General features: G+C 43.2%; 2 protein-coding genes across 2 annotated transcripts in view; one reads left to right on the forward strand and one right to left on the reverse strand.

The window, feature by feature from the left end:
- LOC143167566 (uncharacterized) overlaps positions 1-19138 on the forward strand; it is a 32975-nt gene extending 13837 nt beyond the window's left edge. Inside the window, exons 2-7 of the mRNA XM_076353150.1 lie at positions 4445-5439; positions 11756-11807; positions 11908-12010; positions 13263-13426; positions 17364-17609; positions 18247-19138. Of these exons, the coding sequence (XP_076209265.1) occupies positions 4445-5439; positions 11756-11807; positions 11908-12010; positions 13263-13426; positions 17364-17609; positions 18247-18984 (2298 nt within the window). The 3' untranslated portion in view covers positions 18985-19138. The remainder of the gene's footprint in view (positions 1-4444; positions 5440-11755; positions 11808-11907; positions 12011-13262; positions 13427-17363; positions 17610-18246) is intronic.
- The window catches only part of CHFR (checkpoint with forkhead and ring finger domains), a 32252-nt gene continuing 28732 nt past the window's right edge, over positions 19138-22657 (reverse strand). The window contains exon 18 of the mRNA XM_076352500.1: positions 19138-19286. Within this exon, the coding sequence (XP_076208615.1) occupies positions 19139-19286 (148 nt within the window). The 3' untranslated portion in view covers position 19138. The remainder of the gene's footprint in view (positions 19287-22657) is intronic.

Here is a 22657-nt window from a genome sequence, read left to right on the forward strand (position 1 = left end):
CTGAGCCCTGCCTGCTTCTAGTGATTCAGGCAGAGGCTGGTACCCATCACCGAAGACCTCTCATGGGCCAGCTAGAGGCTGCCACAACTTGCCATTCATGGCTTTTTGCAAGACCCTCCTGCAGGTTTTGAGCACGGCTTCACTCCAGTGGAAGCAGCCAGGAGGGTCTCCTGGCTTTGATGTAAAATGCCACAAGAACTTGTCCTCTCCCGGCAAAATGAAGAGCTTGCTTCTGTGCGTGCTTCTGCTCTAGCTCTAGTCTGGTGACTTCATTGGCAGTAACTGTGATTAAAGAAAGGGTGCTAATTAAATTTTTCTCATAGCAGGATTCCCTTAGAATATGTTGATTCCCTGACAATGTTCCTACTGGAATAATGCAGAGGTTCCAGGTCTACATTTGTAGGAGTTGTACAAGTGGAGGGAGAGTTGAGGGTTGTATTACTCAGATGATGATAACTACGCTTTCCTGTGCATATACTTGGTTGGGCCTTATAATAAACTCCCATCTGGCCAAACCAATTATTTTCCCCTTTTCCTGCATGGGAATTCTGCTTTTTGTCAGTGCCACCTGCTTCTCAAGAGCAATTTGCTGTATAGTGTCCAGTTTGAAGAAATCATGTACTGGCTTTGTGCTGCACCCCTGCATATCAAGGGTTTGCTCTTCATTTGAGAGAGATGGTGCTCCTCAGGAAGCAGCCACTGGTGTCTGCGGTGAGGTTTCTGAACAATGGCTTGCAGTCGCTTGTGGCCGCATCTGTTCTGACACAGCATAGCCGTCTGCTTAAGAAAAACTCTCAGGGTCTCTACAACTGCATCGCACATGGGTTTGTTGCAAACCTGCACTTCAGAGGGCAGCAAAGCATTCGTCCCACCATCGGGGCACCACTGCCAGAATCACCTACGAGGGACTAGCACGAGGTCCTGCCTTGTACTCCTTACTCCTGTGTTTCCTGGTGCAGAGGCCTTATAACTCTTTGCATATGTGTATCTTAAGTAGCTTGAAGCTGATGCCGGTATTAACTACTCATTTCTAGAGAGTCCAAATGTCAGCACAGGAGGAGGTAAGCAAGTGCGTGACAATGGGGCAGTTTTAGTAATGGGCATAGATTTAAGCTTCTGAGTGGGTTGTGTAATGTGAAAAGGGGAAATGCAACATCTTGGCATGTTCTGAAATATTCACCATCGTATTTCTGCCCAAGAAGCAATAGCTGAGATTTGAGTTACTCCTTCTCTGCAACCTACTAAACGCTGTTGCCCAGTTATCCTAATTCAGAAGGCAGGTAGGGTATGTCTGACCACAGCGGGCTGGAGGTTCAGTTCAACACAACTGTTTTAAACATTTGGGACTCCGAGCCAGAGTGGGAAGTACTGAAAAGCAGATAAACAGGACTGAATCTGGTTCTCCCTGCTCATAATTGACCTAATTGGTGCGGGCATATATCAAGTGTTGTTTTTAAAAAAACAACAACCTATCATTTACAAAGATTAAAAATGTGCCAAATTTTTTGCATGCCCCTGCCAAAAGCCCATGAGTCTATAACTTGCTGCAGAAGGGAACATCTGTGTCTAATTGATGAAACTCAGCCTTCAAAATGGATGATTCAAATGAGCTAAACAGTTTTTTCACTCGTTCAGTTGTGGATTATAAATTAATCAGAAATCCTTCCCCCCCCTCGGATCTGTCTTGCATTTCCTGTCCCTTGTGAGTTTTTTTCCCTGGTCTCAGAGCAAGCCTTGAATCTTTTTTGTCTCGCAAGCCATAATAAATGAACAATTCCCCCACTGCCATGACCTTTCAGCCATATTTCTGGAATGCACACATTGCACAAATCCCCCCTGCCTGGGTTGGGGGATGCAGGGTGCCTGTTGGGATTCAGCTAGATATTGCAGCCAACTGGTGGCCACATGGCTCGTAGGGGAACAAGAGGCATTTGAGTTTGAATCTGAGATTCCTCGGATGTGCACAGTGTCTGCGAGATATTTCTCTCCAAATGATGCCAGATTCAAGTGAAAATGCAGGCAGGAAAGGGAGCCTATCCTGAGACCGGGGGCGAGGGATTTATGGGGGGATGCACTCACCCATTTAGCACCTTGGTGATTAATCCCAGAAGATCCACTGAACTGATGGCTGCTGCTTTTGAGTGTTAACAAAGTCTTCTGGTAGTAGAGGTGGGGCTGTGAACGCCTCCACGCGCCTTCTCAGTGTCTGAAAAAAGGCAACTAGATCAGTTCACATATTTCTCAAAATAAAATCTCAACCCGCAATCATTGCTAATTTAAGGAGGTTTGGGCCAATCTGTAATCCTCCCACATCCAGGAGGAGTACCCTGCAATAGCAGCAGTTCTGGTGCACATTCTGGCTCCAGAACTGGGTACATATTTTAGTTGAAAATTTAGGCATTATTTACCGTTTCTTGCTATGCAAATATCTTATTTAAAAGTGAGCTCAAAAGGCTAGCATGGGACGAAGGCAAGTCTGCACCGATATTCCAGGACGGAGGGAAGGAATACGAGAGAAGTCACAGAAATGCCCTCTTTCCTTCTTCCAAGTGTAGAAGCAATCCTCTCCCTGAGGGAAGAGGAGCATATTCACTGGGAACCAGCTAGTTTTCAGTAAAATCCAAGTGACAACAAATGTATCTGTAATTCTCATGTGTATTAGTAAATGGACCTAAATGTTAGGATCTGTAGCCTCTTAAATTGACAAAGTTTTTCTATTTTCACCTGGATTTTTACCATGAATTAGCTAATTCAGACTAAACCCCAAAATTTTACCTCTTAGAGAAAAGATCAGTAAATTTCTACTAATTTATTTTGGTATTACATGCTGTGGGACTCCTAAGGCATTAGACAGAGAATAATATATATTTGGCCCATGAATGTGGTTTCTTTCCCACTTGAGACTTCAAGCCATAGTCCAGCCCAGGTGCCTTAAATGAGAAGCCTGTAGTTTATTCCACTATAATTAACATAAGCTTTGATTTAAATGACACTTTTAAAAGTCAAAGATTGGATTTCAAGTTGAACACAGAATACAATTTCCACCCACGTTGCTGTTTTGGTCCTTTTCTATTGCCATCCTGCCATCCGCCCTGAAATCACTCAGAATATGAACAGCACCTGCTGGAAAACAAAGGTCATGCCTTGCAGAACAGGTCTGGCTTTTTGTTTTTATTTAAGGGCTTTTAACATTTGGCAGTGCATTTTTTTTTCCTTTCCATTTCAATATGAGTCAAGGGGAAGGACTAAGAGAAAAAAAATCTGGAGTATTTTGATCTTTGTGGTTTTATATGGACTTCATAAGCTTTGTTTGTTCTACTGCCAAGCTTCCTTTGTGTTTATATAGATAACAGACCAAGACGACTAATCATTTCCAATAAAAAACCCCCGCCAAACCCAAAGCATTCCCTTTCTTTTCCAATTAATGCTTGTAAACCCATGGTCCTAGACACGGCTTGTGACCTAAGTACTTCTGACTTATTTTTTCCCCTTTTCAAAAACAATTGCCCAAGGTGCAGACAGGGCTCTGTGCTCTCCAAATTTATGAAAGAATCTTGAAAAAAGGCTTCGAGAGTGTCTTTGGGAGAAGGCAGTTGTAAATATGGTGCGTGAAAGCAGCCTCATGTACCTTTAGAGAAGCAGCAGCATGGTAGTTAGTGCCACCATTTGCGGACTTCCTTCCTCTTTGGAGTCTGAAGGCTGTTTACGGAGAAAGAAGAAATAGCAAATTTCGCATGGACTATTGCTGTGTTATGTAAAATGCATGTTGATTGCTAGTTTACTAGTGAGAGCTGGTATCTGCTATTACTATTTTGAGAGGCTTTGCATTTGAAGAAGAGACAATTTACCCAATCAAAACTACCTAGATTTTACTGCTTATTGAATTAAATAAGGCTGAATGTCTTTGAAACAGAAGATGAGATGGATGGATGAATCATGGGTAATCATCAATGCAAGGGGTTTTTTTACATTAAAAAAAAATGTTTTTGTAATGAAAATAACACAGAGTTCAAGATGCTGTGGTGACATAGTTTTTCTTTAGCTTCTTACGATTTTTATCACACAACCAGCTCTTTAGGACAACACATTTGTGCGGTCAAAAAGTTGTATGTTAGCCAACAGCAGAAATGGATGCTACTATGACCAGTAGTAGAAAGAGAGAATTATGTGAATTACTCATCTGGGTTATATTTCTGTGGAGGTTGATCATTCAGTATACACTTCCACAGTCTCTAAGAGTGGCTGTCCATATTAGACAGATTAATGCTCCAAATGGGAAAGTAGAAGGTAGGTTTGTACAAGCTTAACGAATTCCCCTTTCTTGAGGCTATCTTATACCAGGCCCTGAAGGGAGAGAAAACAGTAGGACCTTCAGTAGGTCTAGCAGACTGCATCCTGTATATCATCTCTGGCAAGATGTAAGCTTATTTGTTTTATTTCCCAGGTGTATTATTCCTGTGGTGCAGTGGTGGAATCGATGGAAAGAGGCCTGATTTTGTCACCAGGTTTTCCAAACAACTACTACCCAGGGACACACTGTGTTTGGCAATTTTTCATTCCCATGAGAACCCATCTTATCTTGGAAATTTTTGACTTTGACATTTTTGAGAGCTCTAGTGAAACTCCAACCCCCTGGGATGGCTTTTCAGCCCCAGCTAAGGGAGGAAATAAGGACATGCCTTCTCTTGAGGAAAACCTGGACTTTGCTCTCCGTACTACAAAACCCTCTCTCCAGACCTGGATGTCGAAGGTGGCTCAGAATCTGAGCAGCACAGGAGATCAGTCAAAGGACCTTGCTAGTCGCCTGGATGAACTTCCAGGAACCGCCTCAAAAAAAGATGAAGCCAAACAAGCATCTGAAGAAAACCAGTCGAAACAGATGAAGGAACCCAAAGCGATTACCAAGGCTCAACCAGAAGAACTGCCATTCCCTGTGGCTGGTAGTGCCACAATGCAGAGGCAAAATACCAGTGGCCTGGAAACAGAAGAAGATTTGAAAGGGAAAATCTTGCTTGCCCACCTATCTGCTAGTGAGAGAGATGAAGTTACGGTAGAGAGCTGGACTCTTCCCACAACAGTATTGCCCATGGAAATCTCCTCCAGCCCACAGTCAGCAGTGGATGTCTGTCCCCATGATGTACTATACGTTTCCGATCTCATCACATTTTCCTCTCGCTTCTGTGGACCAAATTCACCTTTAAACAAGACCATGGTCTTTGGTTCATCTCTGGAAATGGTTGAGGTTATCATGGAACTGATCACTACCACAGACCGGGGCCGAGGCTTTGCAATGCTCTTCGAATACAAGAACATCACCGAATCTAGCGCTGTAGATGCCGTGAGGCAGGAGAGAAAGGAAAATGTGATGATGCTGGCAATTGTAACAGGGATCGTCTTCTTTGCACTTGCTTTGCTCTCTGCCCTCTGCATAGCTTGCAGGTAAGATGATGCGTAGCTGAGCCTTTGAAGCACGTGATATTACCCATACAGAAAAAAGACCAGAAAAAGTTACGTTTCCTTTCCTCTGCTAATGCTTGCTGTCCTTTAAAGGTAGTAAAGTGTGTGGGTACAGAGGAGATCAATGCAGTCAGTACTCCTGCCCTAGGCTCCTCAGTTTTCTTTCCTAGTTCTACAGCTCCTGTGCCTCCAATTTAATTTCTCTTTCCTGCAGAAATACCTGAAGGGTGGGGACTTTCTTGGGCATTATTTTGTTTCAATGGCAGTGGTGCCTTTGAACCTTGGTTTTGGGACACTAACTGGCCAATGGACAAATGCAGAACAGAAAGATCATCCTTCCCCGAGTCTCCCGAGCAGGCTGAGCTGACAGCCACTGCGTCTTTTCACAGCGATTCCACAGTTTGACTCTAACCATCACTAACGCTCTGCAGAAAAGTAAATAATAACAAAAGTATTACCAAGTAGAATTAAGATTAAATCATATTTTCCAGTCTGTTGCATGTTTTATCCAAGAGGTTGTGCAGACATTTTAATTCCAATGCACTTCATGTGTTAAGCAGTCATCTGCACATCCCTTTGACGGCTAGGGAAGAGCCGAGAGCCATGCTGCAGTACCTGTGATTGTCCCCAAATGTCATCCGAAATGACACGGTCAAGTGAGCTGATGGTCAGGCTGGGTTGCTGATTTCCAGGTCCTGATGCTAACTAGTTAAATGGCTAAAACCAGCCAGTGACAAAAGCATACCTCTCCAGCCAATTGCTTTTATTTTATATATTTCTTTTCTCTGTGTCTATCAGGAGAAAGCTTCTCCAACCCCCCAGCATATGTTTGCATTTTTCTTACTAACTCCCTAGTGAAAACATTTTTGTAGAAACATTGATTTATTTTTTTTCCTTCCAACAAATTCAAAACAGAGCCCAAGCTCCCCAGGTTTTTGTCAAAACAAACAGTATTTTTCAAATGTTTTGACTTCAATGAATACATCAGGTAAACTGAAACAAACTGTCACTTGCAGGGCTCCGCTGTGGTGACTGGGTATTAGTAATAGCATTCATCTCCCAGTGGCAGCATGCAACTGGGCTGTCCTCTCTCTTCCTGCATCCCCGGCCTCATCTATTGTGCATCCTCCAACCCAATCGATAGAGGAACTTTGTTTTCCTTGTCCTTTTGGAGGCTGCATTTCTAGCTCTTGCTGAATAAATACAAAATATAGGCCATCATACTGGGTATAAGAGAACGTGGGCAAGGTGGTGAAGCTTAAATATAATTTCTCTTGCTGTATATAGAAATTCCTGCTTTCAGGGTCTGGGCTTTTCATAGTTGTAAGAGTTAAACTTACATGTGTTACATCTAACTAACCTTTTTCCTTTTTAGAGAGCTTGCAGAACACTAATTTAGACCACAATTTTTTGCTAGCTCTAAAGGAAAACGTCTGGTGGAAAATGTCTTCCAGATACCAAATACTTTATTTTTATACCCTTGCCAATCTTCAAAAGAGACAGAAACATGCTCCCTTCGCTACGGCAGCAGTCTGGGCGGATACACATGTTGAGTAGGCTGTTCTTGCTCCATTACCCCTATTTAATTTCACTGTAACTATCCATGAAGCAGAGTATTATTCAAACCAAAAAGTACACCGGCAATCTGAGATTTCACTGGCTGAAGTTTACTCTGCGTAGCCTGTTTAGAAAGTCAGGCCATGCTGCTCACATGCACAGTTCGGCTTTTTGCTTGTCATACGTTTACAAAATAAAGTAATATTCTGCTGTTGCTGACCAACAGAGAAAAAACAAACGCATTTTTTTTTTCCCCACACACAAATGTTTGTATCTTCTGGTCACTGCAAATACATCCTACCAGGGAGTCTTATGGTGCAGGACCAGGATTAGTCTCACTTCTTTTAACACTTATGCCTTTTCAGTGCTCTACAACTCTTTTTTTAAGAGAAGATATACCTCAGTCAGCTATTGACTTATATAAATAGAGACTATCCCTAGTCCTTTAGCCCCTTGAAAGGCCATTTACTATCCCAGCTGCCTATATTCCCCACATGCTATTCCAGGGAGGCCTTGATTACAATACTTTATTTCTTGTCAGACTTAAAGCATTTAAGTGAGATCTGACACATGAGGAAGCGATGCCATGACCTGTGCTGAGTAACCTCACTTGTATTGCACTGGAAGAGTCTTTTTTCGCCTCTTTATTGCGCTAACTGCTTCGAGGATATCGGTCTCGCCTCAGAACCGCTGGCGCTGCTTGCAGCTCGCCTACACGTCCCAGCTGTGGGGTTTTTAATGCAGCTCAGAATAAGACTGCAGAGGCCATTAAGCACCTCTAAACTCCTTTTAGTCTGAGCCCACAAAACTCTATTTTATGCTTTTTGCCCTAAATAAGGGCTTGAAATCAGGTGTCAAATATGTATTAGCCATAGCCTGTCCTCACTGCAGAAAATGTCAGGACTGCAAGGGGTGGGCTGAGGGGAGAAATGAAGATGCTTTAATAACACAGCATGCTCAGAAATGGGACCAGCTCTCTGAGACATGGTAATACTCGCCCTGGCTGGAGCGTGCCATTGCAAAGGATGTTAACAGTAACCTTCAAGCTCTTGGCCTCGTAAACTTGCCTTCCACTTTCTTTTCTCTTCGTTCTTTACTTGTTCCTCTGGTACCAGGTTTAGCTGTATTTTTTTCCCCCCATTTCTATCTGCTGCTCTTGCTCAGCTAAAAGTAGCAGGCTCTGCCTTGCCAGGGGTAGAAATGGCCCGGGATGGGCTTGGCACCTACTGCCACTCCAATGCACCAAGTAGTCAGCAGTGTCTGCTTGGGCTCATTGCATTCAGCCAGGGCAAAGCTCTCTGGGGAAACTCCAAGTCTCTGCCACACTGCAGCTTTTGTTTGCTGTTTGGCGAGGGAATGAAAGCTTCAGTTGTTAGTTGGCCAATAATTCTAATTACTTTTGGCCATGAGGCCTGGCTCGAGTAATGGGGTATTTTTTATTTTCTTTCCCAAGCCCCAAGAACAACAGACATGTCCACCTTACTTAATTTTAATCCTGTCCAATGCAGTCAGACTTTTGCTCGATGGTTGCAACCCATGGATTGCAACTGCATTTTACATCTGCATAGCCTGCCAATGACCTGTTTCCAATTACAACCCCCTAATGTGTACAGCTATTTCATCAAGTCATCGTGTGCTGCCATCTCTCTCCATGCAAGCTGCCCTGCCAGTCACTGCCTGCAGCCTGATCGTCACCTGGGGGTGAAACTTTTCCTTCGTCATATAATGCCTTCCTGGAGAATCCTAGTCACTTCTGGGCTAAAAACAGACCTTTCCTCTGCCATCCTTGTGCTAGGCACAATCCAGAAATCCCTCCCTGCCTGTTGTAGCCGTGTCCTCCATTTCTGTCCCTCTACACATCAGGCTGGTTTAGTTAGAGACCTAAGACAGCTAGACCTAGCTGGAGCTGCCTGCTGGGGAGCACAGGACAATTTTCACAAAGCTTCCGACAGACTTGAATTTTTTTGGTTTACTTGAGAAATTTGAAGCAACTTTTTTTAAAAAAAATTACTTTTAAATGATGGAAACTGCTGTATTTGCACGTTGGCTGTTTTATACCCATGAGCTGCGAACCAATCTAAATTGCTGGTCTCCTTGACGGTGAGGTACTGCAGCGTGCCACAGGACGTGTAGTCCAACTGGAGAACGAGCTAAAGAAAGACTAAGATCCCCAGTCCTGCAAACGAGCGCATCTCTCCAGGCACTGTGGCAGCAGCTCTGAATAGAAGAAAAAAAAAAAATCTCAAGTTTCCACCAAAATTGTTGGCCAAATCTAGAAATTCTTACCCTTTGTGTGTGTTGGTTATTAACAGTAAATCAAATTGTTCAGTGAAAATCAGACACTCAATACTCAAAGTGTGATGAGGGAAGAAAAAGTTAAAATGGGGACATTTCAGCCAGTTACCATTTTTTAATCCTAATTTAAACTTTGGGAAAAACAGGACGTTTCCTTCTCTTATTCTCCCTTACTCTACCATACTTGCACAGAAAACTTGTCTTTGCCGGGGGCACCTTACTCTCCCTTTGGTTCATTCTGCCAAACTGCAGCGTGGATTTCAAGGTAGTTACGGTGCCTGGTAAATATTGTAGAGCACATTTATAAAGAATGGCGAGGAAAGGAGCGAAATGGATGTAAGGTATTTCAGTTTCTTAATGCAGAACTTGCTCTGTCTATCCTAGTGTATCATAGCTGTCAGTTGCTGAGACTTTTAAAATGGATATTTCATCTTTTCAGCTTTGTCCCAGAGAATATGAATATCTTATAATCGGGACAGCTGTATACAAGAATCCAAGGAACACATTTTTATTTGTGTTTCTGAGAACTTGAACATTTTGTTTGTTAAGTCATGCTAAAAGTTCAAATAACAAACCCAAAAGTGAGACCATCCAGATAACTAACAAGTCTGAGTTGCCAATGCCTGATGTTCAGTGTGGAAGAAATATGTGCTAAGTTGTGTTTTCTTAGAGGAGAACATTTTCTTTGTGCTCTTTAATCCCTGGGTGGGAATATTTTAACAAATTTGCTTGTAACATGCCAGTTATTTGAAACAAGAATATTTCATAGGAATATATCAGATTTGATTAAACTTTTGTCATGGGTTTTGGCAGGAAAGAGCTGGGAGGAGGGGAAGAGATTAGAAAAATGAATGCAATGTGGAGAAAGCAGGGAATAACACATAGTTCTCCCACCATCTACCTGAATGCCTTGACCACCATGCTAATTCGTTTTTTTGGGGCATGTTTTGCCAGCTCACTCCTGCTGAAATGGTTCTGGTGCCCAACAAGGGCTTCTGGGGTGTGTGTGGGGAATATTTACAAACACATTTTCCACTCTGAAGTATTTCCTACTTGGTTTGATCTTGCTTGATAAGGCAACACCACTCCTACTTGGAAGCCTTTCCCTGCTCCCCCTTCCTGAATCAGCGCATTACGGAAGAGCCTTCCCTGCTTCAGCCCCAACTTCCCCCGAGAAGCCCAAGCGGTGGCCGATGCCATTGTGCCTCCTGGAGTAACAGCTGTCCATCTGTACCTCTTCTGGATTAAATTCTCAAGTGCCAACTCGCTCTCTTCTTTTTCTGTAGCCTTCTCTGTATTCACTAGGAATAGCGCTGGGAGCGCGTCATGGGTTTTTTCCTCCCTCAATTCACCTGTCAGTCAATAAGCATTTTTTAAGAGATCCAATGATACGGTGAAGGAATGAAACCCACCGTGCCCGAGATGGAGCAGACGCCGGCTCCCGGCCAGCCTCATCAGGTGGCCTCTGAGTCCCCATTCTTAAAAACAAGCAGTAATGAAATGGTGACAGAAAACTTGAAATCTTGGCTTCAACACATCACTACCAAAAAAACCTTGTATGGAGGAGATTAAATGCCTTAAAACAAACCAACCCCTCCAATAAGAAAAGGAAGAATGCCAGCCAACAGCACAGATAGTAGGGAAAACAGTAACATGGGTCCCATCCTGTCTGGTCAGTACCTTAATGCTCCTGTGTGTCTCTGCACTGTCCCATGGAGAACTGCTGTACGCAAAGACAAAATACACTTGCTTCAGTCATGATCACGTTCATTGCTGCCAGCCTTTCTCTGTGACATCTTCATGTCTTATTCATCCAAAAGTAAATAACGCTAGTTGTTTCATAATCTCAGTTTTAGTAAAAACATGAAAAAATAGTTAAGAACGTGCTTTTGTCTCCCTTCAGCCAAGAGGCACGCTTACCCAGTAATCATCTGCCATAGCGCTGTCTTTTAATAAAACGTTCATACAAATGAATAACATCTGACGCTCACTGCTTGCTAAATATAATCCAGCACGCAATATTGGCTATGCAGATGAAATATTCTGTCTAACAGGATAAGAACGGTGTCACTGCCCAGACCAAAGGCAGGATTTCAGTCCCGCTATTTAGTTACTGACGTGAAAGAGCAGCCGGCGGGGGGGAGCCTGGTGGGACTTGGCAGAGGTCTGAACTCTGTTCCCGCTTTTGCAGTGATCATGGGAAGAAGATGACAGGTCCTTCTCTTCTTCAGCTGACTTTCCACTACATAAGCATATCATTTTCTCCCCTGGCCTACAGGCCTTGTTGCCCTGAGCCTTGGCAAGTATTTTGGATGCTCCTGTAGGCAGGAGAGCTCATAACTTGCTGGGTCCCCCTCGCAGCATGAGCACAGCTGAGACCTTCCCTTCTGTGGATCTTTAACTCACTTGTGGGCTTGTTGTTGTTGTTGTTGTCTCTCCTTTTCAGGCAGAGAACGTGCCCCAAAATGAGCTCATCCAACGCATGCAGTGACCAGGAGGTTAGTGCTAATGGCTTCAGCAATTTCTGTTTCTCTCTTTCATATTGGCTGTTGCACTGTTTATCTGACGATGTTTACTGGGGCATGTTCTGAGTTGTAGAACGGGATCCAGAACTCCGCTGTTGATATCAATGAGCTCCAGCTGGTGGTGCCAAGTCGGGAGAATGAAAACAACAACCACTCTGTCAGCCGGGAGCAGGCGGGTAAGCACGGGGCAGTGGCGGGAGCATGTCAGGGCACCCCGTAGCCCACGGCCAGTTAATCAGATCGTTTCTTCCTTGCAGTCCTCCTTGCTGTCTTGCCCATGCACAGCTGGAGAGCCACTCCACAGCAGAAAGCCTTTGTTGTAGGAGCTATTCCTTGCTGCTCTCCCCCGTCGCTGGTAGGGTAATTTCCCTGGCAAGGAGCATGCACAAGCACAGCTCCAGGATGCTGCCAACAAAAGCTGTCATAGCCCATGACATTGCAGAGGCACTGGGTTAGCAGAGCAAATGTGTTGGGTTCAGGCTGCTACAAACAACTTAAAGATCCCTAAATTGTGGAGGAGTTTCACCTGCCCTGTGCCTAACCTTGTCTGGAAAGGATGGGGTTTACAATGCTTACATTGGCTTTGGACAACATTGACTCCTGGAGCTAACTTTTTCTGAAGAGCTTTATGGATGAGACTGCTTTAGATGACATTTACTTCACAGTGTGTTTTGAGAACAAGAGACCCCCAGCCGAGCTGCAGATAATGTCACTTGCTGCAATTTTGAGTCACAACACATGAATTGTATCAGTGCCTCTTTTGCTTGGTGAAGGTCAACAGGGAGCTACTTCATGTTGTGTTGCTACACACCATCAGTTTCCCACTAAACCATCAGCCATTACACACAGCTCTCACAAGCATACCTTCCTAAAAAGCTAATTCTGTGCTCCCAACCATGACAGTTTCCCATCTCCTTCTTTGGAAAAGTCATCGAGGAGGTTGTGGCCAGAGCTCTCCTGGCCTGGACCGGACGGACAGGCCTTGGGGACACACGCACGCACACACTCCTGTGGCAGTCCCTGGAGCATAAGGCTGCCTGTAGGAGCAGCATCGCTAGGGTTTAAGCAAAAAGCACAGCTCACAATATTAACAGGGATGAGTAAATACAGGTAAAGAATGAGTTGAGCAAATCTGCAACTTTCTCATCTTCAGCACAACCTTGTGTGTTTAGGATGAGGGGTTTCAGTTTGGGTCTGTCTTTATTAGAAAGCAGACCCAAGGGTGTTCCTCCCCTTTTGTTTTTAAAAGCTTGCAGTTTCAGGAGAGCAACCCGTTGGCTTGAATTTTGTTCTGGCTGGTACGACAGCCAGCCAAAGCCTGCTCTAGGTTGCCTGGGGAGAGAGGGAGGAGGGTTTGTCATGGAGGAGTTGGGAACAGATGTTTTGGACTCTCGCAAGCAGTCTTTATTGATTTTCTTTTTTTCTCAGTCACTTCCTGCGGAGGCAGCACAGAACGGTCTCCTCAGGACACCGACCCAGATGTGCCCTCCTCCACATCCGCAGTGACCACTGAGACTGGGAGCGATGAAGTGTTTATTATTTCTGCGGGACCTGGGGCCAGTGGGCTGAGCTTTACCACCTACAGAATACAGGTAGGAATGCTCTTTGGCATCTCTAGCAAGCCATGGGATGTCCCTCTTGGACAGCACTTGTCATATCTGTCCATTTACACTTACCGCCCACTTTGCAAGAAAGGTAGTGACTGAGCCAGGCAGTTCTCCTAACCCTCGAGCTGTGCTGCCATCAAATGATGTGGGCTGTGATCCCCTGAGCCAGTATCTTCCCAGCTTTGAGAACAGCAAGCGCAGAAGTCTACCTTGGATCTGATAGGTGATAATGCAGAGGTCTGCCAGCAGGCAGCATGACCAGTCCTCAAAAATGTGATGTTTTGAAATGGAACATCATCTTTGCCAGTTAACTTGTAGCAACTGAAGGACCTGGGAGTCAGACCTGCTCCTGCCCACCACTGCCAAGTGGTCAGGGAAGTTACTCAGCTCCTCAGAAAGCTATTTAACTGCCTCACCAGGCTGATGTGAAAAATTAACAGTGTACACTCCAGAAAATCAAGCGCTTCAAGTGAAAGCACTAGGGTCCTTTCAAATACACACACAGAAACCTGAATGAGTTCAGTAAGTTCTCTCTTATTTTAGCTCTTTCCCCTGCACTCCTGGTCAATTCTTTGTTTAGAAAGAGATGATAGCTCAGAAGTCTCAGGTCGGGCTGCCACCTCTTCAACCTTGAGCGTAGTGCCTGACAGAGCACATTCATCACAAGCCTGTATTAAAGCCTTTCTCAGGTCAATACTCTCCTCTCTGGTGCCCTCTCTCTTTTTCCCAGGAGGAGAAACAACCAGCACAAGGAACTCACATGCCCCAGGACAGTCTGTGTAATACTTGTGTCACAGTTTACAAAACAAAAGCATTCTGTATCCCTGCACTTGATTAGGAAATTAGCCAGGAGGCCAGGCTGGCCAGGATTTTCCTCCGCTCGTGTAAGACACATACTAAGCTTTTCCTCCAGTCGGCCGTACTGATTAACAGAAAGAGGGGAAGAAGGGAAAACAGCTCTGGTGCCTTCCCTTGCCCAAACACATTACCTTCTGCGGAGCAGGGCACTGTGAGCTGTATCGGTGCCCAAACTGGGCACCCTTGAACACCTGCGCTCCTTGGTCTTTCTTTCTAGTGGAGAGAGCTTCACCTGGTGGCAGTCACATACAAATACAGCTTCTAGACAGGAGGGAAACCCATTTTCCTTCCTCTTTCCCCCACTCTAGTCAGAATGAACAAATACACTTAAAGAAAAACATTTCTATTCTGCCAGCCCTTCTGCAAGCAATCAGAGGAGATTTATATATATATATATATATATATATATAAATAAGACACTTAGCATTAAAACAGTTCTAAGTGAAGTTAACCCAAAGAATTAAAGTGATCTACCACATTATTAACTCAGGAGGCATCTCCTTCTCAGTGACGTCCACGCTGCACACAAGCAAGTCAATGCCTTCAGCCAAATCCCTTCAGGAGCAGAAAACCTACCCAGGAAGGGTGAAAGGGCCTCTTTAAAAGCACTGGGTCTTTCCCCACAGCTGAAGACTACCCTCTCCAAGGCGGGTGGAAATTGAGCACAGCAGGCTAATTACAAACCTGCACTCAAGCCAGATCTCTTCAGGCCACTTGAGTTACTCAGGGTTACTGGATGTTAGAAATAAACATGTTTACAGTTTAATTTCTAAATGTGTATTTTTAGGGTGTAAAATGCGGCTGGCCAGCCAGCTCCTGACTTTAGCCTCTGAGCCCCACAGAGGGTATGGTGCATGGCTTTTGTGGGCGAGCACTAGGCAAGTAGGATGAGTTATCCACTGGAGTGTAGCCACTTTCTTGGCAGGAGCTAAGAAGTTATCCTCGTGTGAAAAGACGTGTGAAGTCCTGAGCCTTTATGGTACAGTAAATCACACCATCAGACTCACCTCACCCAAAATGCTTGACCAGACAAAGCAAGCTATAAAGAGCTTTCATTAAAAAAATTATCCAGATCTTTTTACTGAGACGTGGTGGCTGGCCACTTGGTCTTGTGCCCCCCAGTAAGTGTGAGCCTCAGCTCTGCTGGGCAGGAGCCAGGCTTTTGCTTTTTAGCTTTTAAAACCCATTTGAAGAAATCAATCCCCTGTCAGGAGGCAAGAGCTGGGAGAGCAAACACACATCTCTGTACGTGGACTAGCATGGGGAAATGGAGGGCAGGATGGCTTTCAGATGGCTTCTGAGGTGTCCTCCAGGAAGGTCATGGCTTTCCAAGTCCCGTTTGGTTTAAGTCATCATTCAGCCTTTGGCTAACTTATAACTATGACCTCTGACTTCTATTCAGACAGTACAAGTTTCAGATGCAAAGCTTTGAGTAAAGAGTATTATCATGGAGGTTTAAGAAACATTTTTTGCTAAAACATTTTCAAAAATCTAGAAAATACATTATTATTGTTTGTAGTTACTTCCAGTATATCTCTCAAAACCAGTGGCTAGCTTTTACACCAGTTTGGAGGTACTTCTAATAATACTAGAATAAGAAATGCCTAGACAGCCTGAAGAGGCTTCTGAGGAGAAGACAGCTGGCTTACAAATTTATAAATAAAGATTGTTACTTTAATCAAATCTGAGACTAAGAGCTTAATATTTCAACAAACTTATCCAGAGCCTGAAGCCTCTCCCAGCTTCCTACTGAGATTTTTTTTTTTCTGCTGTAGTAGCTAATTTCTTGCCTCTCTGCCCATCCATTTCCAATATGCCATTTTAACTAAATAGTTTCTTTGATTTGCAGAAACTTGAGAGATTCAGTTTCTCAGCAATAACAAATGACAAGTTTCTGGTTTCTCAGGACTTTTAAATCCAGGACACTGTGGGATTTATTGCAGACCCTCTTTAAGGACTATGTAAACTTTGGGAATGTGGATTTTACATTCTTCTCGTGACAATCATATTCGCACAGCTGAAAATTAAAAATACATATAGAGTTGTGGGACAGCAGGCTTATATAAATAACAGGTGAAGTATTAGTAAGAATGAAAGGAGATTCATAGGACAGTCAGGGATTCTTTAACTTTTCTGGCTCTAAACCCACATCAATATTAAGGACAAAAATTGTGATTTTTAAATGCAACATCAGAACATGTAAAGTAAGTATGGAAGAGATCTTTAGAAGTCGACTATAGTTCATTCCCACGTCAGAGCAACTCTGCTTATGCACAGAGCTGGTGACAATGGTTTAATGTGGTCTCACCTTCCAATGACGCCAATTTTACACCTGTCTGGACGTCTTGTTCTACTGCTAAAGCATGTTTTCCACCTGAAAAGCATTTATGTGAAATGAAAATCTCCTTGGCTCCAGTCTGGTTCTCATGCTTCTCGTTCTATTCACCACAGACACCGAGAACAGATTATTCCCTTTCTCTTTGTTTTTAATTCTTTTTATTTTCTTAATTCTTCCGTAACATGGGATAAAGAGCACCACTTACTTCAGTCTTCCCTCCTGAATCATGCATTTTTGAGACTTCTGATTCTCTCATTGCTTGCTTCTGGATTTCTTTCAGCGGGCTCCATCCCCCTTGAAGTTTTGTTTCCCCAGACAGACGCAACTGGAGCCTTCCAAGAGCCAAGCAGAGTGGACGAATTATGTTTTACACAGTGAAGTTTATTACTTTGATCTGTCAGATATCTCCAATAAAATAAAGCTGTAGATATTTGATGTGTTTGGTTAGTGAGAGTGGTAGGACTTTATTTCTTATGTAACTGAAATTTCCCAATTCAGTGTTAAACCTGAAACTGGGGAAGCAAGGTAAAACGTTCGTCTAGGGAAGCCAGCGAACTCCAGGCAGCACGCTGGAAGAGCAACGCGGAGAAGTTGCATTCCTGTGTCTTGTCCTGAGAAGAGAACCACTGAAGAAATCAGTCTCTTGTACTAACAGCGTATTTTTAAAGTGTTTTAAAAAACTTTTGATGAAAGATGCTGTAAACGATCTTTACTTACTCTTTTCAGGACAAAAACCTAAAAAGAAGTGTCACAAGCCCAGCCTCTGTGTCTGAGTGGCTGACTTCTAATCACACGGTTGCAGGAGCAGACGGCGTTGAGAAGGGGAACGTCCAGCTGGAAAATCACTGTCCCAGGCAACGCACGTGGAGTGCCCGCACTTTCCATGACTTCCTGGCTCCAATACCACAGCTACAGAAAAAATGGTGTAGCTGGACCACCAACAGTCCCTTCACAAAGCTGGTTGACAACAGTGTAAGTCTTGCAAGGAGGGGAGGACTTGGTGGTCGGGGTCTGTGCCCCAGTAACCCCAGCTGCTCGCTGATGGGACGTTTTCCCCTTGGCCTGCTGCTTTGCCTCTCCAACCTGCAATGCGAGACATATTTCAGTCCATCTTGTTTGGTGTATGGGAAACTCTTTTGCCTAACTAGATTGTAATTTATTGAGGCTTTCCTGAAGTGCTAAGAAGCTGTATTTCCTAGCAGTTAGCACTTGGTTAAGAAATTATTCCCGGTCCAGAAAAGCGTGAAAAAAAATGCCTTCAGATGAGATTATCTCATTGAATGTTCTGACATGTACCTTTTTTCCCCTGGTAATGCCTTAAATTTATTTTGACATATTACTGTTGCTTTGTGAGGAATCCGTAGGTGTGGGAGGGATATCTAGGTATCCCTGACTGTAATCATCAAACCAACAGCTTGTTATAAAGCTATTAGCTTTATATAGAGGATGTTTCTTCTTTTTTTAAAGTAACAACATAGGTTTTTGCTAAAGAATGCATCTCACCTCTAACATAACCAGGAATTTTAACTTTTAGTTCCCTTGGGATTGAAGTTTCTCAAGATAGCTGCTTTTCATGGCATGTCTACTAATTTATTATTACTTTGTGCAGGGTTTTCCTACAGCTGCAAGATCCCAAGGTGTCCCAACCAGAAAGGTAATCTCAGCCACAGAGATAGAGGGAGCATCAGAGACCGTTTACTCTGATTCATCTGCCAGTAACGCCTCATACCCCCTCACGCTGTCCGCACAAAGGCAGCGGAAGCTAAGTTCTTGCAATTTGAAGAAATCCAGGTTTGGGAACCCTTATTTTGGATTTTTAGCCAGTTCCCCTGACAGCAAACATGTGAGATCCCTGGATCCCTCAAGACATCTAGGGGCAGCATCTCCAGTTAACAGCCAAAGCCCCAAAAATCTTCTAGAGAGCTCCAAGCCACTGAAAATCAACTTGGTCAACGGTTCAAAAACAAAGGAGCTTATGGTAGAAACAGATAAAAACAAACCGGTTTTTGTTATTTCTGAAGAAGGGGATGATCAGCAGCCTCTGGTCCTAGCAGAACATCTTAGTCAATGTGGAGATCATCTGTCAGAGCAAAATGAGGTGTATGCTCCAGCTGTGCCAGATAAACAGCCGGTCGTTCTGACTGTTGAGGGGAGCAGTTCTGCCAGCTTCACGTCAAATCTTCCCCTTTGGGCAAAATCCCCTGGTTTATGCAAAGGTCACGGGAAGGCCCCTAGCTCTTCCAGGGACCAGCAGAGCTCGTCAGTTGTAGACGCTAATACTACTGAGACCTCACAGAACTGTGATACCCTAGCTGCTCCTACGCTATGCCAAGCTTCAGTCCAGTGACGCCCTCAGAAAGATTGAAACATCAGTTGACAAAAACAGAGGCAAGAGGGACGTGATCAGAGTGGAAGCTGTGCCGACTAGTTGAGCGTGGCAATCATAGGTAGATGCAACTTTGTTAAGAGCAGTCTTTGCTTCCCACCCGTTGGGACTGAGATTATGAGGATACATACCATAGCACAGCACAAATGCCATCTTCCCTTACGCTCACTAACCTCATCTCTGTTCTTCTGCATGAAATTTTGATGTGGTTTATATGAGAAAGCGTCCTCTGAAAAGGTACTTCAGACTGCAGAAAACCTTTTCTGGAATGAGAAATTAAAGTCACCTGAGATGGTTACATCGTGGTTTATATCTGAAATGTAAATCAGTCCTCTGTCACCATGGTATCACTTGAGTCTTTCTGTTGGGAGTTATGAGTTAAATTCTGTTTATAGCTATGCCTGTACAATCAAGCCTTGCCAAGCCAGGGGTAAGAATTCAATCATGCATGTTTGCGTACAGTTTTGTAAACTTAATTTTAAGCATTTCATAACTTCTGCACTCTAGCACAAAGTTTACCAAGCATTAGCATCTCTCATATTAAAGACCATGTTTATCTCATATCCTAACTCTTTAGAGAAGCGTACGGACAAGCTGAGCAACCCAATACTGGACGCTAGTTCTATAAAAGTCTGATGTAGCTTTATCTTTGTTAGATCTACATAGGCTTAAAACACCTTAGTCCACTACAGTTTTAAGTGACTCCTCATGGCAACAGGAGCATGTGTACAAAAACACTGAAATACTAGGAATAGTCTCCAGCATCCCACACTTGGCTATTTGCAGCTGCTCTGATCCTATATCCACCAGCTATTTATTGCTGGTAACGCACATTGACTAGAGAACTATTTCCCTTCCTTTAGCAGGCAAGACTTAAAAGACAAAATTAAGTGGGACAAACTTTGAGTGCTCACTTTCTTTAGAAACGAGCTACTAAGCGTCTGTGCCTCCCTGATTACAAATCCAGGGCATTCAAAGGAACACTGAACCAAAGGGAAGCCTGCTAGTCCTATTGCCTTTAATAACCCCATCAGTATTTTAATTGCCTCCTGGTGATATTTTCCTATCTTTGCAAGAGACTCCTGCATGTTCACCCCACAACTTAGAATTATTTTGCTTTCTTAAATGAAAGAAATTCCCTACGAAGCTGTATTTTGCAGCTGACACAGCACATTGTTTTAAAGCAATAGTATGTCATAAAACAGGTGTCAGAAAGAAATCTTCCGTACAAGTCTTCTCCTATATTAGCTCCAGTGTGCATCGAGTTATCTTAATCCTTCTATGTGAAGGCATTTAAGTCTGATTCCTGAAATATTTAACTGAATTATTTATGATTTCACCTGCTATTACAGCTTCCATTTGCCACCTATTAATGTCTGAGATAGGCAACACAAGATAGTAGGTTTTTTCCTTATATTTTGTGTGTGTGTTTGTGTGTCTATGTAGACATAGAAGCTTTGCATCTGGTAGCAGCGGAAGCAAGAACATCTATGCCCTTTAGCAGTTGACTCAAACGTGAACAGCAATCAAGTCTCTGCATTTGTTATTACCAGACTGTGTTGAGTAGTTTTGTAGCACAAAAGTCTGGCTCCAAGTTGGTTTTTTTCTGTTGTTGTTGGTTTTGTTGTTGGTGTTTTTTTTTTTAAATTAATGCTACATGATTCAAAGGGAAGAGTTAATATATTTATGATTTAAGAAAATATTTAGAAGTCTTCAGTACTCTAATAATAACTTCCACTGCATTAAATTCATACACATTGTAATTCAGAGTCAATGTTCTTTTACTTATTACATTTCTAAAGATTGAAGTACTAAAATCTACTTTTGAAAAGTACTTGTGTTCAGTTATTGACAATAGCTACATTTGAAGGGCTGGAAAAAGTGGCTTTTTCAATAAAAGCGTGTTTAACTATTCATTTCTAGAATGTAGCGACACTTATTTTGTTTATTTTGCTGAAAGACTAAGTTGTACGGGCACTGCCTCAGAGCACCAGCGCATCGCGTGGCGTACACCAGTACAGCAACCTCCCTAGCAGATGCTGCGATGGAAAGCGCACAAAAGCTGCTGCATCATTCAGTCAGCGAACACCCGAGGATTAGATCCCGTCCGGTTTCTCCTCGGCACCCTAGCGAGATAACGAGGGGGTTGTCTACACTGACTTCCTCTGCTACCTACCTATCTGTGTGACCAAAGAACAGATTTTTCTAAACCTGTGAAGACTGCTTTTTTGGTTTCTGTGGGAGTTTGGATTTCCTTTCATACACTGCCTATCTTAAGGCTGCGTACCTCTTCCATCAGTGCCTGCTGTAGCACCATAGAGCCAATCATACACGAGACACTAAATCAGATGTCCTATGTTCAGCACGGACTATATACATACACACGTTGAGCGAGGCCCTCCTCTTCACAAATATGCAATATTGAACAATGCCGCTTATTCTCAGAACAGATGTGGCTGACAGACCGAACTATTCAAAGGTGATGTCTTCTGCCCCTAGAAGATACTGAAGCCGAACTGGTGCATGCTGCAGGTACAAAGACCATCCCCTCGCTCTTGGCCAGCCCTGAAGAGCCGGGAGTACAACACACGGGAGACTTAAGCTCAAGTTCCTGGCTTGCCTTTTGAAGTTCCTATTTTTTTTCTTTTTTCCCCCCACAGATCACTAAAATTAACTGCTGAAGAGGTATTTGTGTTTTATTTTGTACTTTCAAAGAATTTATAAAATATTTTCTTCCTCTTACAGCTAAAGGTACTGTTTTGAAATTCTCTTCTTCCCTCCCCCCCCAGGAACAGAAACAGCTTCCACCCACACTCTTCAAAAAAAATCAGTGCAAATTTAAGAAATTCTGAAAGCTCCGGGTGGAATAAAGTGCTCTAATACTCTCAGCTGTAAATATTGACTAGGATTAGTTTTTAAATAGTATTACTTACGGCATTTATTTTGTTCCTAACAGCTATATTACTTCCGAGAGCTATGCTGCCACTTCTTAACGACAGAAGACCTCACAGCTCATGCATGGGCTTGGGATTCAGTTTTACCTTCGTGGTAATGCAGTCAGTTTACTGTGCTATTTTGCATACTGTAACTAAGCAGCAAATGGGATAAGCATGCTAAACACTTGCTGAAGAGGAGGAAAATAATTTCAATCACAATTGCACGGGAAAAATGTCCAAAAATGTTATGGAGGTAACAAACAGAAGTATTATTTTCAGAAAAACTGGATTTGAATAATGTTCACCCCTTTTTTTTTTTTAAATTAATTTTTCTGGAATATACTAGGCAATCCCTCTAGCCAATGTGTTAGGTAGATTGAATAGGACAAAAAAAAAAAATACGTGGGCATTCCCTATTTTTTCATTGTTGAAACAGAGCTTCAAAATAAAAGCTTGAAGCTACGCAAGCTGACAAGAATCCTGCGTGCTATGTTTCTTACTGTCAGGTAGTTAAAATGGTGGAGAATGGAGGCTCAATGGCAAAACAACCCAGAAGATTTAACATGCAGCTAATGCATCCTAACTTTGAGGATTCAGAGTAGCATTCAGGAAGAAAAATCCATTTATAACTTTTTAGCAGAAACATGAACTGAGGTTTCCTTTCAGAAATCTAACTTTTCTTTAAGAGCAGTTGGTTA

The sequence above is a fragment of the Aptenodytes patagonicus genome, chromosome 15 (assembly GCF_965638725.1).
Source record: "Aptenodytes patagonicus chromosome 15, bAptPat1.pri.cur, whole genome shotgun sequence".
In the NCBI taxonomy this organism is placed as follows: domain Eukaryota; kingdom Metazoa; phylum Chordata; class Aves; order Sphenisciformes; family Spheniscidae; genus Aptenodytes; species Aptenodytes patagonicus.